The 16,064-nt window shown below is 50.4% G+C and overlaps 1 protein-coding gene across 8 annotated transcripts in view; it reads left to right on the plus strand.

Annotated features, from left to right (window-relative positions):
* Window positions 1-16,064, plus strand: part of PLXNA4 (plexin A4) — a 458,580-nt gene that overhangs the window by 370,290 nt on the left and 72,226 nt on the right. For all 8 annotated transcript variants that reach the window (XM_078343727.1, XM_078343726.1, XM_078343725.1 and 5 more), the window contains 4 exons: window positions 612-812; window positions 8,319-8,415; window positions 8,888-9,078; window positions 13,329-13,480. In XM_078343727.1, coding sequence (XP_078199853.1) covers window positions 612-812; window positions 8,319-8,415; window positions 8,888-9,078; window positions 13,329-13,480 — 641 coding nt within the window. The remainder of the gene's footprint in view (window positions 1-611; window positions 813-8,318; window positions 8,416-8,887; window positions 9,079-13,328; window positions 13,481-16,064) is intronic.

Consider the following 16,064-nt stretch of genomic DNA (forward strand, 5'->3'; position numbering starts at 1 on the left):
TGCCTCCTGGGTTCAGGCAATTCTCCTGCCTCAGCCTCCTGAGTAGCTGGGATTACAGGCACACGCCACCATGCCAAGCTAATTTTTTGTATTTTTAGTAGAGACGGGGTTTCACCATATTGACCAGGATGGTCTCTATCTCTTGACCTCATGATCCACCCACCTCGGCCTCCCAAAGTGCTGAGATTATAGGTGTGAGCCACCGTGCCCAGCCTGTCCCAATTCTTGACAGCCTGGAACTTAGCAGGCAAAGAGGTCATCATTCCACAGTGGGAGGGGAGGCCCAGCCAGCAGGGACAGTTCCTACTAGGGTAGGAGGGTGCCAGAAGGAGGCCGCAGGAGTGTCAGATAATCCAGACTGCCCAGGGAAGGCATTCATGGAACCCAAAGAGGGTGGGGACCACCTCAAGATATGACACTAGGACTCCAGATTCCTGTTTCATTTCTGTTCTCAGTGCATTGCCCACTGGATGGGCATGAGCACCTCTGGGGTCAGCTGTAGGTGTGTCCGTGGAAGGGTGGAGACCGGGAACGTCTGGGTTATATCTGCAGAGGCCCTTGCTCATTTGGTTTCCTGGCTGTCCAGCCTGAGCCATGCCCTCTGTCCCCAGGACTGCCCCCAGCTGCTGCGAGTGGACAAGATCCTGGTGCCCGTGGAGGTGATCAAGCCTATCACACTGAAGGCCAAGAACCTCCCCCAGCCCCAGTCTGGGCAGCGTGGCTATGAATGCATCCTCAACATCCAGGGCAGCGAGCAGCGGGTGCCCGCCCTGCGCTTCAACAGCTCCAGCGTGCAGTGCCAGAACACCTCTGTGAGTCGCTCAACCCTGCCCGCCACCAGGCCAGGCCCCAGCCCCACCCCCAGCAGTGTTGTCTTCTAGGAGCCAAATCAGCTCAACCCTGCAGGCATTTCCCCAACATGCACAAAACTGCCCACGTACGTCCCCCATGCCTGCTGGCCCATCCCAGCCCCACAACACCTGCCCCAGCAGCACACTGCGTTCTGAGGTCACCCAGGGCCTGGCCCCAGTTGTAAATGTTTTTTGATGAAGGTTGTCCATGGGGTTAGAAGGGATATTGGACCAGCTGCAGAGCTGTGAGCCCTGTTTGTGGGCAGATGCTGGGCTCCAGCAACCCTCGTGTCCATCTTCTTTCCCGAGAAGCTCTGGAGACCCTGCGCCCTGCCTTCTCAACAGGTCTGATCTGAGTTCCTCATCTGAGCTCCCAAAGACCTCTCACCACTTTCATACCTACGTAGAGGGCATGGAACAGAGAAACAACAGAGAAGGCTTCTGAGACAGACCAAGCATCAGTGGGAGGGAATGACAAATGGGAAGAAGCAGGCCGGGGGAGTGTTAGAGCAGCACAAACCCTGCCCAATGTGTAGCAAATCCACATTAATCTATCAGTGAGTGGTCAGCAGCCCCCAGGTTGCCGACAGCTGTCTACCTAATTCCAAGGTATCCCACGGTGAACCCCACCTGTGTATCGCCTTTCCTGCCCACTTCCCTCTGCGCCCGCTGTGCTGCCTTTCCAGCTACTGCTCTGGTCTCTTTCTCTCTCTCTTTCTGGGCTCCTCCTCTGCGCCGAGATGCTCAGAGATGAACAACTAGACATATAGACTCAGAACATTTTCAAGTTATAAGGAACTTTAAAGTGCTGCTTCACTGCACAAAAGAGAAAGCAGAGGCCCAGAGGCAGGAGCATATCTAGGTTTGTGGGGCAAGACATATGATTTGGGAACCTTCTTCAAGACCAAAACATAATAAGTACAAAATTAGATACACAGGCATCCTTCGAAGGGGCTGTGTGTGCAAGTGCTAGCCCAGAAAGTCGAAACTCTGTTCACTTTGGGGTAACGCACCCAAAAATGTGTCAGAAGGTAAGTGACTTGCTCAATGTTACGCAACTAGTGAGTGCAGAGGTGGCCTGGATTCAAGGACCCCTCCTGTGTCACACTGCTTCCTGTGACGCTTCTAGTTGCTCCTGGGAACTCACATGCAGTGTCTGTATTTGGAGAGGTGATGTGTGACAGGAGAGTCCCAGACTTCATGGGACACCCCAGTCTTCCTGCAGGAAGTAGTCTAAGGGAAAATGGAGCTCAGAGAGGCCCACGCACCTGCCCTGGGTCACTCAGCATTACAGGAATAGAACTGGTCACTGCTCTCACAATCTCTGTAACCCCAGATGTTGTCCCCACGGCATCCTGTGTGCCCACCCACGGCATCCTGTGTGCCCATCCCCATCATCCCCTGGGGGCCAGGCTATTTTTCAGATTTCTGCACCACTCCAGATTAAACCTGCAAGCAAAGGGGATATTAAACACCTCCTGTTTCCTCATAAATTCTGAGGCCAAGTAGATCAGCCCCAGGGGTTTGGCTCAAGCCATTCTCTCCAAAACAAGAAGCTCCCTATAGAAAGAGACCCGCATCTGGGCCTCATGTTTGACTCTGCAGGAGGCTGGTGAGGATCTCAAGCCATGAGGAAAATAGCCTTGTTTCTTCAGAGAAGCTGCCCCAAGGATCCGAGGATGTCAGGAGGGTGGAGAGACCCTGCAGCTGCAGATGGCCATGCCCTCAGTTCCCTAAGAGAGGGACACAGGTGTCATAAAACTGGGTGCCATGGCCTGGGCTTTGGTTGACTCTGTTAATAGACAAAGATGCCCCAGACAACAGCTCAAGTTAGTCTTCTAAACCCATTGGTCCGAAGTTCCTTTGTGCCCTGGGGACTAATTTTAGCTTCTAAGAAGCCCCCTGGGACCCTGTGCTGTTCTATTGACTGCCAGAATTGGAAGTAGATTGTGTTGAAATGTCCTCAGTATTTCCCAGGCCGAGAGTTGCCTGACCAAATGAGTCTGTAGCCATCCCAGGGAACTCCCTGAATGTGGGAGCGAAATCAGAGCCTCCTGGGAACACAGGGTCTCAGCAGCCCCAGGCAGGTGAGTGCTGTCTCCTTCATGGTGTCCCATGGGGTACCTAGTGCCAGCACCCTGGTCGGCACCCAAGGGAAAAGGAAGGGAATGGCTGGGCTCCAGTGTGGGCACAGTCTGTTTGTCGGACATTGAGTTCTTGGGCCTTAAGAAATCAGCAAGTCACATAGCTCGTCTCATGGGAATTTCACCCCTGAAAGGCTGATGTCTCGGGACATGGTGGTCAGTTCTACCTCTGGCCCTGTTGGCACTGGGGCTGGAGGCCTGGAAGCTGCGCTGTCTTCACCAAGGAGAGAACCTGATATTGAAGCTCCTGGCCCATGCCCTGCCCCCAGCTTGGGACCTGGGGAGAGCTCCCACTGCACTCTGGAGTTCAGAGCTGCAACCTCTTCACCCACCATTAGCCAAGTCTGGGTGCCTCCAGGTCACTGCTTCCAAAGCAGCCCAGCTCACTTTGCCTCCATGACTTCTTAAATTTTGACACCAGCAGTTGTAGGAGAGTTGATTTCTCTGCCATTTTAAATCTGAGGAAGAAACTGAGGCAAGAGGAAGGGTACCCTCAAACACTAGACTCCAGGAGGAGTCCCCTCTACTTAGGAGGATCCCCTGGAATCACATGGTTCTGGAGGGCTCAGCTCTGACATTTCCCAGGAGCCTCTTTTCATGGAGGGCAGTGGAATCCCAGTCTAAATGCTAGTCTAGGTCAGGTTGCTGCTTGCCATCAAGTGATTCCTTCAGATATCTTTGGGGTCATGATCGGGGCAACCTTCTCCCACCATACTTAGAAAAAACAGGCTACCATCAGGCAAGAATAGACCTGAGAGACTATCTACTTAATCCTGTTAAAGATAAGGTCTCTAAGGCCCAGAGAGGGCAAGTGACCATCCCCAGATCACACAGCAAGTAAGGCACAAGTTCAGAACTTGAATCCACTTTCATAACACATCCCCTAATCAAAGGTTAAGCAAAGAACAGCAGTGAAGCACGTTCTACCGCAGCTTTGGTGTTATTCCTGGGAGTTCGGTCTGATCAGCCTCAAAGAGGATTGTGTGGAAGAAGAAATCATTTTGTTCCCTAAATCCATGAACAATCTGAAACAGCGTTGGGCAAGGGATCTAACAGAGAAATCCCTGAGTTTCTGATGGCAGAGGGAGGTGGGTGATAAAGTGGTCTCAGAGAAGAACAGAGAAAAAAGAAGAAAATTCACTTTATTCTGGGGTGGTGGAACCACTTCCAACCCCATTATGTGGGGACAGGCCTTGAGCCAATGACTGCAGCCCCCAGAGGCTGGTGGGAGGAGGACAGGGCGAACTCACAGGCAGCAATGGAGGGAAAGCAACTGGGGGTATTCGTGGCCTACTTTAGACCAAGGCTCTAGGAAAATGTCAAGTGCTGCTAATAGTGTGTGGCCACCAGCCCTCAGAGGCTGCCACATCACACCAGTGAGTGGGCTGCAAAGGGCATCTGGCTGGCTGAAGTGCTGGTTGTGAGGGCCGGGGCACAGGCCCTGCTTCCGTGGACTCATGCCGGCCTCTGGTTTTCTCTTGGCACCTTTATCTACCATGTGCAAAACAAGGACGGGGAGCAATAGGAAGAGAACGTGTTCCCTTTCTACTTTACTGGGACACGGCTGAAAAGGGGTCAGCAGAGCCCTCGGGACTCGAGGTGGACACAGTGTACATACCAGCTTCTTGTGTAGCGTTAGGTTGTTGAGATCTGTTTGCCCAAATGGCAGAACTTTCCAGCAAAATATCTCAGATCTTGGGACAAGGAACTGGTTGATGGAGAGAATGTCTCAGTTATATAGAGGTCTCATTTTTGCTTTAGAAGGAGTAGAAGCTGAGGTTCACACTTTCCCAAGGTTATGGGGAAAGTCATCCATTAGCCCTGCATGGTGTGCCAGACCTTGATTGAGACACTTAACCTCCCGGCCTCCAGGAGCCTGCAGCCTGTCCTCCCTGGGCTCCAAGCTTTGTGCAGATTAACTGCCTGCTGATTACAGAGAGCTATATAAATGCTAAGTGGAGTGGAGATGGGGGGATCCTGGGGGATGGGAGCCCTCGGTCCAGGCTCCCAACTGCAGAGGCAGAGAGGCTCTGTCTGCCATACCCACCCCTTTCCCCTACCCTGCCCCAGGCACATTGCAGGTCAACCACCAGAAAGAGAGCCTCCAGGAAGGATGAAAACTTCCCTAGAGAGGGGGTGGTGGGGAGGAGGGGGAGCACATGGGGTTAATGATTTTTCTAATATTCATAGTTGTGATCTCGGGACTGGGGGAGAGAAAGAGAAAGCAGTGCCCAGCACATTTGAGCCTTAATGTCTTTTATATTTTCAATTTTCTTCAAAGGGAAAATTTGTGCTTGCACACACGCACACACACACATACCAAACACATAAGCGTTCTCATATGCATACATCCCCATACGTATTAAGGATCTGGCGCAGAAACACTCAATGCATGGCTGCTATTATTCTTCTGCACAGACATAAACAGAGGCAACACGAATATGGTTCTGCATAGCATCCCCAAATGTATGCACATAGATTAAAATACACAATCGCATTTGAGTGCTTAGACCATATGACAGATACTATGCTCAGAGCATGCTGTGCACGATCTCGAATGCTTACACCAATCCGAGGAGACGTGAACTGCTTTGAATCCCACTTTCCTAATGGGGAAACTAAGACTTGGATCATCTGCTTATGTCACACAGTTGGTCACTTTGTGGAACTGTGTGTGTCTGTGTGTCTGTGTGTGTGTGCATGCATTTATGGACACACAGGTAACATGGAGACGTGTGCTAACCTCATCTCCATGAATTGAATGTGGCAGCAGGAAGGAACTGAAAGGCACACACACATGGAGATGTGTGCTGACCTCTCCTCAAGTCAGCATGCACGTAAATGCATTTGTGTACACAGATGCTCACACACATACCCATATAGGATTCTTTGCCTTCCTCCCTGTGGGATGTCAGATCCTTCCTGAGACAGGGCTTGAGGATTTATTGATCTTTGGCCAGCACACTCCTGGTCACCACCTGCTGCTTCCACTTTATGTCTCAGCCAGACCCAGGCCTGAAAGCAGAAGCCAGGCTCCCATCCTGACATAGCCACTGCCAGCATCCCTCCTAAAGGTCAGAGCTCTGCCCACCCCAGCGCTACCTCCAGGTGATCAGATGGTGCTCAGCTTGGGTTAGAACAGTCAGCCCTGCCTGGAGCTGTCCAGGGAGCAGCTTGAACCTGTTGGGATCACCTTTTCCCACTGGGACCTTTAAAGAGAGGGAGGGGAAGGATGGGAAGAAATTGAATGTGGCTGGAGAAAGGAACTGGAAGACTAGAAATTCTCTCTCTCTTCCTCTGTCTTTCTCACACACAGACATACACACACACACGGAGGGAGAGAGGGCATCCTCTATTACACCCTTCTCTCTCCCCGTGGACAGTCATCTGCCTCCCTACTTCTAACAGACTGCAGGGATTCTCTAACCAGCAATGGGATCACAGGGTAGCTCTCAAAATGCTCCCCATCTCCAGAGATTCCAGTTCAGTAGATCTGGGATGGCCCCTGGAATCTGCATTTTAGTAGTCCCCCCTTCCCCCCCCCCCAGATGATTCTGATGAAGGAGTCCATAGACCACTCTAAGAACCATCAGTTTAAAGTAGAAGATGTTTTCAGGACAACTTAGGAGGATCCAGCCTGACCCAGCTGCAGAGACAACTTCTGGGGAGTTGAGGATTGAATTCTACAATGATCAGAGTCGCCACTGTGGTTTCTGCAGGGCTAGGAGCCTCTGCTTTATTCTGTGAGCTCAGACCCTGGTCCTGGTGCCATTGGTCACAAGAGAGATTCAATGAGGGGGATGCAGTGAGAACGCCTCCATTGTGGGACAATCGCCGAACGTGGTTCTCTGGCCCTGGCTCGCTTTGCCAGGGAGGGAGTTAGAACTCTGGACACTAGGGCAGAGCCTGAAGCGGCTGGAGGTACGTCCTCCTGGGTTGCTGTGTGAGACCAGCGTCACCGTCACAGTCTCTTCTCATGGAAGCACATTCCGTAACTCAGGAATTTAGGGTGATCTCCTGCATTGAGGATGTAACATCTCCTTTAGAAGCTCCTATAAATAGAGTGCAGATCTATCCCTGCCCAGATGCAGAGGTGTGGACAGTAGCCCTCTGAAGTTCTTCCCAGGGGTGTTTTCCCATGTCCTGTGGCCACCCTGCCTGTCCATGGAGTTCTCATGGCCAACTTGGAGGAGGGAGCCTCAGCGGCCTCCCGTGATATCCATCAACATTCCCCAGCCCAGCCCTCCGAATTTTTAATTCAGATTTAATTTGTCAGGCCTCAGCCCCTCCTCTGCAGAGAGTCAGTCTTAATTCCTTTCTCCATCCCACACTCTGTGGCGAGCAGAGTCTGGTGGAATAACAGGAAAATCACCAGGTAAATGTTGGAAATTGCTGCCCAGGTTGGGCTCTAAGTTCCCTCTGCTAACCCTCTTTCTCTGGGGACTGAGAGGGGTCTGCTATGAGAAGGCAGACTAGGGGCCAGCATGCCTGGCCCCTGCCCTCTCCATCAGCATCTTCAAGCCAGCGCCTCCCCCTACTCTCTACCTTCTACCTCCTATCCCTTAGCGAGGCAGGGGAGCAGGACCCTGAGGGACCCTCCCAGGACAGAAGCACAGCAGGAATCTGGGCATGAGCCTGGCTTTGAGCTGGTGACTGCCTGCAGCATCCAGGCTCCAATTCTCAGATTTGTCATCCAGGGTCCTCAGGATTTCCCCCTCACCTCCAAGCTCCCATCTAGCCCTCTTTTCTCTCAACCCCTAGACTCTCATCCCTCTAGGATGTAGCTCCTTCCTTTCTTATTCTCTGCAACTACCGCCCTGCCTGTTAAGTGATCATCCCTCCCCAGGTCTTTGGTAAAGCATCTACCTATCCTGGAAATTAGAGTTCCGCAGTCTAATTACAGACTTGGCAGGGCCTAGGGGCCACGGTTTCCCTGGGCAGCCAGAGAGGCAGTGGACTCCTCCCTCGGTTTTACTTTGCAGGAAAGCCCAGGGTATGGGAACAGGCCTCCTGCCTGAGACCCACGGGAGATGACCCAGCGGCTTGCTCCCATCTGCTCTGTGAGCTGGCATCCATAGGGCATGCTCGGAGGCCTGGTCCACCCCTGCATTATCTTTCAGCCCCTTTGCTATGCACCTCCCTGCCTGGACACACATGCACCTGTGGGAACTGGGTGCACACAGGTAGACACATGCACACAGGCACAATCTTAACCAGTCCTTAGCCCATGAGCTCTTAATGGCCCTAGGCTGATCATGTGGGCCCTCTCCAGAACTTTCTCTGACCCCGCTTTCTTCTCTCCTCCTCCCCAACCTGGCTGCAGTATTCCTATGAAGGGATGGAGATTAACAACCTGCCAGTGGAGTTGACCGTCGTGTGGAATGGGCACTTCAACATTGACAACCCAGCTCAGAATAAAGGTGTGGAAGGGCTGGGGCCTGGCAAGAGAGGGAGGAGAAGGGGTGGGGTAGAGAGGGAAGGAGCCGCTCTACATTCTCGTGGGTGTCACTCTGCCCCGTCCCCTAGTGGGCTGGCCTTCTTCCTCTGAGCCCCTCCTTCACAGCCTCTCCATCATCCATGCTTTTCCATTACTTCTTGAGCATGGGCTCTGTATATGGGCTGGTGGCTTCTGGGAGGGGGTGGCATGCGGTGGACTTCCTGGGAAAGCCTGCTGAGTGCCGAGTGAACCGAGACCCCCATAGCTTCCTGTTTCAGTCCCTCTGCTCAGGCCTGGACTTCCTTTCTGGTTCTTTTTTGCATCAGAATGGCTAAGAGGGCAAAACTGCCTTTGTGCCCCATCACCCCAGGCTGGGACTGTACTGTTTGTCCCTCTCTGGGCCCCTCCTGGTCCCACCGCCGTTCCAAAGCACCCCTTGCCCTTGCCCCCTGCAGTTCACCTCTACAAGTGTGGAGCCATGCGCGAGAGCTGCGGGCTGTGCCTCAAGGCCGACCCAGACTTCGCATGTGGCTGGTGCCAGGGCCCAGGCCAGTGTACCCTGCGCCAGCACTGCCCTGCCCAGGAGAGCCGGTGGCTGGAGCTGTCTGGTGCCAACAGCAAGTGCACGAATCCCCGCATCACAGAGGTAAGCCGGGGTCAGGCCTCCTGCTCCAGATAGGCAGGCTCCAGGCTAGGCTGCTTTGCCACATTCTGCTGGTGGTGTGGGGGATGTCTGCCCAGCCATCGTGTCGGTCACCCAGTGGTCACCGGGTAGACTTGGTTGCTCTGCCTGTCAGGGTGGCACCCTAGTTTTCCTTCACGGCTTCCCTGAAGCTTAGGCTTAGATTAGAGACTCTTATCATGAGGGGCTCAACTGTCCTGTTGGAGCCTCTGAGGAGCTGTATCAAGAAGGACTCAGTCCTCGCCAGCCCCTTCCTTTGTCTCTACAAGCCTTAATGGCAAGGCCTGAAGTTTCACTGGTGGCACCCTCAGCAAGGTGTCAGCCCATGATTGGAGGATGCATGGGCATGGGGGCACAGCTCGGCTCTGGGGAGGTGGAAAGGGCACAACAGAGAGGCCTTTGAGCTCTCTCTCCCTGGCCTGGTGGGGGCTGGTTTTGGGCAAGGCTGAGCCACAGGGGAAGGGGGAACCGACACCTGCTGCTGCTTCCTCCGTCATGACTAACCTCTGTCCCCCTGAGTCCCTAACCATACTCCAAGAACTCCCAAAGCCTGAGACCAGGGTCATTTGTCCCCAACTTCCTACCTGGCCCCGCTGTGGCTAGTACCTGTTATTTATTACCTGGAAGCCTGTCCAGCACCCACCCTACCCCCACAAATCATTGTTTACAAAAACAAAAAAAGCAAACCCTGAGCTGTAGGATAGAGCACAGTTTAGGGGGACCAAAGGGACACAGGCCATGGAGTGAAGAGCCAGCGAGGAACATGGGGAAGAGCTAAACATGCAGACCCTGGGTCCTGGAGAACAGGTTTTGAATCCAGGCTCCACCAGCTGTTTGCTGGGTACCTTGGGACTAAATCACCACCATCCCCACACCTCACCTTCCTCACATGTGTGGTGGGCCTCAGCATCCTCTCACAGAGGAGTTGGAAGGATTCTACACGCGCACACAGGCAAGGGACCTCGCTCCGGGCCCAGCACGTGGGGATCTCACCAGCTTCCTCCTCACCGCTCATCATTGATAGTCATTCCCAGGGATGTCTAAGCCAAGGAAATCACCGCCCCTGGAGTTAATTTAGGTAGTCCTGTTTCTCCTCCTCCCACTCCTGTACTCCTCCAGCATGGCCAGAGTCCCTTGATCCCCTCTTAAAAAAGAGGGCTGCATCTCTCTCTCCACATGCTCCTCCCCTGCGACACCATGTCTTACATCTGTGACGCCAGCTCAGGGCTGAGCACACAATAGGTGCTCAATACCTCTTTACCATTGTGGATGCTGGTGATGATCACGAAGTAGCTGGAAGAGGGAGAAGAGGAGAAGACAGAGGCTCAGTCTCTGCCTCAGTGAACAGGAGAGGACATACTTGTAGGGGAATTTGTGCACAGTTTCACAAATGTACACAGTAGAGAAGATGATCACTTAACAGTGGCAGGCACAGTCATTGGCCATATTATTAGTGAAATTCCCCACATCTTCACACCTCTTACCTTGTCAGTCCAAACAACCACCTGTTCTATTAGGGTCCCAGGGCTGCCATCGCAAGGTACGGCAGACGAGGCATCTTGCACAATAGAAATGGATCATCCCGCAGTTCAGGAGGTAGACAGTCAAAGTCAAGGTGTTGGCAGGGTCTGTTCCTCCAGGGGGCTGTGAGGGAAGCATCTGTTCCACATCTCTCTCCTTGGCTTAGAGATGGCCATCTTTTCCCCATGTGTCTTCCCATCATCTTCTCTCTGTGCATTCCTCTGTGTCCAAATTTCCCTTTTTCATTAGATCATATTATACCAAAACCCATCCTCATGGCCTCCTCCACATTTGATTGCCTCTGTAAAGACCCTGTCACCCTCAAATAAGGTCACGTTCTGAGACACTGGAGCTAGGACTTCACTTTGTGGCTTCGATGGAAACATAATTCAAACCCATAAAGTCTCCCAAGACCAGGGTTATATTATCAGGTCATGATGATCACTGTCTTCCCAACAGACAGGGTGATGCTCAGAAAGGCACACATCCTCTAACCCAAGTGTCAATAACATGGTCCCGAATTTCAGGTCTCCTGAGTCATGTTCTCCTAGGTCACTGTTCTCCTCTACTGCAATGTGACACTTCACACCCCCACTCACAAATTGTGCACATGCACCAGGGATGTATGAAAGGAAGAAGAATCCTGGCTTTTCTGGGTGAACAGCCTCACCCAGCAAAGCAGCCCCTTGGAGTGGCCTTCAAAATGTGCCCAATGCTTCAGCCCCTTTATCCTCCACATTCCTGGCTGTACAGGCTCTGAGGGTTTCTCTCAGTCCACACTTTAGTCTGTTGCATGGTAGGAATCTAAACACAGTGACTCTCAGACTTGGAGGAAATATTTGCAGAATTAACCTACAGCATGATCTGGAACAGGAGGACAGGTGGACCTCTCCTCCCATCACTGCCAGACCCCACACCTAGCCCATGTCCTCTTCTCAGTCCGCACCCCTCACCCTCACACCTCCTGGTGGAACAGCTCCTCCCAGAACCCTCAACAAGAAACTATGCTGGAGGACCGCTGCACATGGCTGTGTGTCTGGTGCAATTGGTGGGACTTGCTTTCTTCTTGGCCTAGGTCCAAGAAAATCACAGGGAGGAGATGGCAAATTAAACAAATCTCCCTGTGATAGAGGCTGTTTATTGCCTTCATACTGGCGATGGCCCTAGGGGAACCTGGGGAACCAAGGAGCGGGCCAAAGATAAACTCCTTTTTCAGAATGACAAGCCAGGGCTAGAATATCATGGGGACCCTGCTGCCAGGTGCCAGTGGCACTTTGGGGACTGGCTAGGCAGGCATTTGGGAAGAACACAGACTCTCTCTCCCACCTTCCCCATGTCTGTCCACCTCCCTCTTGTAGAAATGGGCCTGTGTCTCTAGGGAAGTGGTTTTTCCACTGCACTGGGAATAGACTTGTGTACTGGCTCACACCCCTGCACACACTTATTCACAATCACACTCACCTGCACAGGGATGTGTAGGAGGCAAGACGTAGTTTGACTGTGGCAAGTAAGCAGCCTCACCTGGTGAAGCTGCCACTTGGTGGGCAGTGCAGCACAGCCTGGTTTCTTCTGCTTCCCCCGTCTCTCACCCTCACTCCAGGATGGAATCCCCAGTTGTGTCCCTGCAGGGTGAGGAGAGTGGAACATGCTGAAAAGGGATAGAGATGGGATCTCTGGGCTCCTTCCATTCCAATCCTGCTGACATTGGCTAAGGTCCAGGTGCTGGTGCTCAGAGGCACCAGGAATGGAAGCATGCCCTTCTCTGGCCCATGAGATGTCAGGATGAGATTGTGTGTTAACTGTGCAGCCCCCACCTCAAAGCAGGTAATTAGATGTTGAGTCCTCACATTTTAATCATGAGTTTTTGACACTGATTTGGGAGGGAAAGCCAGTATACTTTGACCAGCGTACAGGGGTAAAATTTAAATTAAACCTAAATCCATGCTGTACCAGGCCAAGCAATAAAGGCAAAGGAGTTGTGCCAAATGCTCATGATAATTCCAGAAAGATATTTGGACCCTTGTAGGTTTCATGACAGTTACAATGCAAGACATAAAGATAGTATTGTTCCTGAAAAGGCCACACGGGGGCGTGAAACAGACCTGCTCCCAGAGACTCAGGATTGGAGGAGGAGTGAGCTGAGTGGAAAGGATGAGGAACAAGACACGAAGAATCCTTGCCACGAAAGTGTCACAAAGAAAGTGCCTTGGAATTTAAGTGGAGAGAGAGAAAGAACACTGGGTTATGGGGCAGTGTCATTTGAGAAGGATCTTGAGAGGTGGGTAGGGTCATTTAGATGTAGAGAGCTCTGGGTTGGTAGGAGGTGTTTTTATTTTCCTTGGGAGTAGAACCATCACAAGCAAATGCTAGAAGGCCTTAATCCCAATTTTCTGTGAATCACCCAGTCGCATTGCTGGTCATGTTGCATCCCCTCATCTCTTCTTCTATGAAAGAGGAAGATGTATCATGGGCTTTGAATACTGCTCCTAGGGACACACACAAACACGGACTGCTTTTCTAGAAGCAACTACCATTGATTACCGCAGGCTTTGGGTGCCCCTGGGGATTTGGATCCACTCAGAGTCTCTGGGGCAGATGACAGAAGAGCCAGCAGCCTCTCTCCTGTCCTCATCAGCAAGTGAGTGATGGGAGTATCATGGTGTCTGTCTAATTATTAATCTTCCTTTTTCCAGATAATCCCAGTGACAGGGCCCCGGGAAGGGGGCACCAAGGTCACTATCCGAGGGGAGAACCTGGGCCTGGAATTTCGGGACATTGCCTCCCATGTCAAGGTGGCCGGCGTGGAGTGCAGCCCTTTGGTGGATGGCTACATCCCTGCAGAACAGTAAGTGAAGCTGCCTGCGACACAGGGGAGGGAAGATAGGTTAGCATTAGGGATGTCCTGGTCAGCAGCAGATGCTTTCAGAGCTTGTTGTGGGGGGAAAAGGAGAATCTCCATAATATTCTAGAGTTGGAGAGTGGACTCCCACAACTCCCTGCCTGCTCAGCTAGCTACCTGCCACATTGGGGAAAGTGTAGAGAGGGAAAGGAGAAATAGCCGAGAGAGAAAGGTGACTGTTACCTACTTGGAGTATGGGGGAGGCACAGAGGGGAGACAAAACAAAATGAAAACCTACAAGAGAAGTGTGAGTCCAATTCCTTCTGCTGCCCCCAACTTCCCACTCACATCCCCACCAGCGCTGATCCTATGCTATTCTCTATGGAGATCAACAATGAAATTCACGCCCACTCTCAGGCTTGTGGGTGCCTTCGATTATTTTTCTCTTTGGAAAGTCTGCTGGCCCACAGAATGGGTCATTCAACAAATGACCTTGACCTGTAACCCACCTAGTAGAGGAGGTTCGTGAATCATGCATGGCCTTGTAAATAAGTAAGCACCATTTTCCAGCCCAGCAAACACAGCTACAAAATATATAATATCTGTATTCTACACCATCTTTGTCACACCTCCTGGAGTGAAATCTTGTCGCTTGTGCTGTATGCATAAGTTACCGACTCTTCACAAGGCCTTCTCTAGGTATGTGAGTGCAGTTTCCATTTCTGCTTGCTGGCCTTGCCTGGGTTTTCTGAATCTGAACCATCAGCACTGCCATCCTCACTTCCTCCTGATTTCCATGAGTTCTCTCCAAGATGCGCACAGTAGATTAGATGGTTTAAGGGCCCAGCTGTGGTAGGACTTGCCTCTCTGCTCCATCACCACTTAGTTACTGAAAGATCTTTCTATGGCTCTTTCAACTTTCTGACACCTTTCTAGAACGAGACCAAAGTAGGCCACTGCTAATACATTGTGATTTGGGGAATTTTAAAATAGCCTACTTTGAATTTATATAGCCAGATATCAGAAGTATTATTATGAAGCCACATGATGAAAATATTATGATACCAGTTAGATCAGTAAAGTAAGATAAGAGAGAGGACCCAGAAAAAGAATGCTGATGTGTACAAAGTTAGTATGTGATAGAGGTGATATTTCAAATCACTCAGGAAAGATCATTCAGTAATGGATGCTGGTTAATGCCTTGGGAAAAAGTACAGTAGCAGATCTTATTCCACATTACACACCAAAATAAATTCCAGCTGGATTAAAGAGTTAAGTTTAAAAAAATGAAACTGAAAGGATTAGAAGAAAATGCAGGTGAAAATTTATTTGATTTCAAGAAGGGGAACTTGCGCCAAGTATCACTGCAACAGAGGAAATTATAAAGAAAAAGATTAGGGGATTTGAGTACATAAAACCTTAAAACTTGTGCATCAAAAATCACTGCAAGCAAAATAAACATGTGAATGACAAACTGGGAATATGATTACACCCCATTACAGTTAATAGATACTTTTTCTCAATATATAAAGAGCTTTTATAAATAAAAGGCAAAGATCACAAAATGATCAAAATGTACAATTTATGAGATAAAAAAAGAACCAAAAGTCATATGAAAAATAAATGTTTAACAGCAACAGTAATCAGTGAAATGCAAATCAAAACAATAGGGAGTGGTTTGTGAAAGTTAATGCCCAGTGCAAAAGAGGCATGACAAGTAGCTGACTCCTTCACTCATGGTGCAAGGGGAAATTGGGACAAACTTTCTGGAAGGAAATGTGGAAATGGGGGTCCAAAGCCTTTAGCCTGGCCACCAGACAGCTAGAACTTTCCCTAAATAACCAGAATCCACAAATATTTATTTTCAGGAATGCTTATTTCAGCCTTATTTATAAAAGTAAAAACTCAGAAGTGACTTACATGTCTAAAAATAGGGAATTCATCAATTCAATAAATCATTGCAAAAGCACAGGAAAGTACACAGCCATTCAATCTAGAGGAGTCATAGTCAGGCATATACTCAAAGCATACTAAGTGAGTACACAGGTTCTCGGAACACAGGTTACCAGCATAAGATAGAGTTTCAATTCAATTTTGTAAAAGAAAAGCAAGACCAGCCTCAGAAACATCAACATGTTGACAATGGATATTTCGTGGGTGTAGGGCAGTGTGGCATATTACCGAGGCAAGAGCTTAGACTTCACAGGAGACTCCTGGGACGGAAGACCTGGCTCTGCCAATTATTAACTGGGTGAATGTAAGCAAGTTGCTCAACCTTTTTTTGCCTCAGTTTCTTTATTTATAAAATGAGGATAATAAAGGCATCTCCCCCATGGTCTTAAGGAAAATTACCTTCTGAATGGTGCATCTGGGGGTTGTGTAAGAATGACAAGTGCTTTTATGTACTTTCTATGTTTTTTTTTTAAACACCAAACATGCATGGATTATGTGATCTGGACGGAAAGGTATTGTTTGTCCAGGACCCTTACTCAGAAGTTGTTTCTAAGAAAAACATAAAACATAGAAGCTGTAAAGTAAAAGAACAACCAACTTAACCACACAGATCCTTTTAAACTTCAGTGTGGCAACC

Source organism: Callithrix jacchus, chromosome 11 (assembly GCF_049354715.1).
Source record: "Callithrix jacchus isolate 240 chromosome 11, calJac240_pri, whole genome shotgun sequence".
NCBI lineage: Eukaryota > Metazoa > Chordata > Mammalia > Primates > Cebidae > Callithrix > Callithrix jacchus.